Source organism: Penaeus japonicus, unplaced genomic scaffold, assembly GCF_977035675.1.
Source record: "Penaeus japonicus unplaced genomic scaffold, GWHDUDI00000001_assembly GWHDUDI00000020, whole genome shotgun sequence".
Lineage (NCBI taxonomy): Eukaryota > Metazoa > Arthropoda > Malacostraca > Decapoda > Penaeidae > Penaeus > Penaeus japonicus.
The window spans coordinates 44,026,394-44,028,893 of record NW_028234422.1 but is presented as its reverse complement, the minus strand read 5'-3'; the positions used below and the strand labels follow the sequence as shown (position 1 = coordinate 44,028,893).

General features: G+C 40.4%; 1 protein-coding gene across 9 annotated transcripts in view; it reads left to right on the top strand.

Moving 5' to 3' along the window:
* LOC122260922 (uncharacterized) overlaps positions 1-2,500 on the top strand; it is a 71,877-nt gene that overhangs the window by 42,607 nt on the left and 26,770 nt on the right. For all 9 annotated transcript variants that reach the window (XM_043028390.2, XM_043028383.2, XM_086548478.1 and 6 more), the window contains exon 3: positions 2,353-2,476. In XM_043028390.2, the coding sequence (XP_042884324.1) occupies positions 2,359-2,476 (118 nt within the window). In that variant the 5' untranslated portion in view covers positions 2,353-2,358. The remainder of the gene's footprint in view (positions 1-2,352; positions 2,477-2,500) is intronic.

The following is a 2,500-nucleotide window of genomic DNA, read 5'->3' as shown; positions in this document are numbered from 1 at the left end:
GATAGATAGATAGATAGATAGATAGATTGATAGAGAGAGAAAGAGAGAGAGATTAAGAGAAAAAAAAGCAGAAATAGACAGTTAGACAGAGAGGGAGACAGAGACACATACAGAGAAACTGAAAGAGAGAGAGAAAACAAAACCAGAGATAAAGAGAGAAAAATAAGTACAAGAGATAAGAAGAAAAAGACAACACGAAAAAGCAAAAGAGAGAGAGAGAAAAAAATTAGATCAAGGAAACAAAAAACAAACCAAGAACAACAATAACAAGAGAAAAAAAATATATAAAAAGAGGAAATAAACAAAGAAAAACCAATATACATACGAACGAAACAAACACACACAAAAAACAAACACGAAAACAAGAAAAAAAAGAGTGAGATTATCTTAATTCACGTAATGTTGTTTATAGCTCCCTACGCCTCGGTCGGCAATGTCAGAGAGTAAATCTTGGTCGTCGGGGGAGGGGGTGAGGGGGTGAGGGGGGGTGATAGAGAGTGGCTGAAGCTATTGACTAAGCCGTAATTTCGGGGTACGGAAGGAAGGTCGGAAGGTGAGATGTTGGATATAGAGATACATATGTGGATGTACATACTTACGCACACACATACGAACACACACACACAAACAAACAAATACACACAAACATGAACAAACAAACACACATATACATACAAACAAATAAAACACAACACACACAAACACACTCATACACACACACACACAAACACTCACACACGAATGTCTTTTAGTACATTCAGTTTTACATAAAATACACGACATAGCAAGTAGATTCTCAGCCCCCGTATCCATAATTCACAACCCCCCCCCCAACACCCCCCTCCCCTCTTTGCGTCTTGACTCTCTATTTCTCCCTTTCTCTCTGTCTCTGTTTCTCTCTTTTCTTCCTTTTTTTCTATTTCTCTCTTTTTTTCTAGCTTTCTCCCTTTCTATTTGTCTTTCTTTCATCTCTTTCTCCCTTTCTCTCTTTTTCTTTTTTTTTTTTACCTTCTCCCTTTCTCAAATTTTCGTCTTCACACCTTCTCTCTCTCCCTCTTATCTCTTCTCCCTTTCTTGCGTTCTCGTCTTCTCTCTTTTTTTCTCTTCCATTTCCCTTTTTTCATCTACCTCCATTCTCCCTGTCTCCCCTTCTTTCTTTCCCTTTTCTCTCTTTCTCTCCTCCCCTTCTCTTTTCCCCTCTACTTTCTTTCTCTCTTTTCCCCTTCACATCTCTTACCCTTTACCCCCTTCCCCTTTTTTCCCATTCTCCCTTTCTCAACCTTTACTCTTTCAATCCTTCTTCCCTCTGCCCTTCTTTTCGCCCTATCTTTTACCGTGTCTCGTTTCCCATTTCCCTATTCTTACCTGTTCTTCTCTCTCTCTCTCTCTCTCTCTCTCTCTCGCTCTCTCTGTCTGTCTCTCTCTCTCTCTCTTTCTCTCTCTCTCTTTCTTTCTCTCTCTCTCTCTCTCTCTCTCTCTCTCTCTCTCGCTCTCTCTGTCTGTCTCTCTCTCTCTCTCTCGGGAGAGAGAGAAAGAGAGAAAAAAGATAAAAAAAGAAAATAGAAGAGAATACAAGAGAAAGAGAAGAAAAGAAAAGAAAATAAATTCTTGTTTATCTTTTTCTTGACCTATTTATCTATTCATTTGTTGTTTCTTATATCACTTTTCTATTGATTCATTCATCCACTCAAGATGAGAGAGAAAAAAAACAAGAACTACGATATCAGATAAATCATGTCAGCTGTCATGTGATGAATGACTTTGATCGCAAGGAAGTCCAAACGGCTGTTATATATCGCTTGATTGATGGGCAACGGACGACGATAGATAGACAGATAGATGGCGACGGCGGAGAAGACGATCATTCAACTATTGATGATGTCAGAGAAGGTGTTCAGAGAGATCTTGATGAGGCAGATCATTCGGGCTGATATTCTTATGGCTTTTTTTTTTTTTTTTTTTTTTTTTTTTTTTTTTTTTTCTTGACGTCCGAGTGAAATATTGAGATTCTAGTGTATGTATGTATGTGGTAGGTGTATACGGGTATGTACACAGATACACAGATGTACACAGATGTACACGTGCACACACACACACACACACACACACGGACACACGGACACACACACACACACACACAAAACACAGAACGCGCACACGTATAAACACACATGTAATAAAGATAGGGATGGTAATTATATTTACACATTATCATTACGATTTCATGATTATAACTTTAACCATTATCACATCATTATCATCATCATCATCATCACTATCATCATCATCATCACACTATCACCATTCGCTTTTCATTACTCTGACTCCACCTAACTCTCCCCCCCCCCCCAGGGCAGTATGGAGGTCCGGCGGGGACAGGCGAGTGGGCGTGCGGGCGGCTGGCGGCGGCGCTGGAAGAGCGGGTCGCGGGCGGCGCCCTTCCTCCTCGTGCTTATCATGTTGACGTTGGCTGAAGGTACGTTCGAGGCTCCTTCGTGTT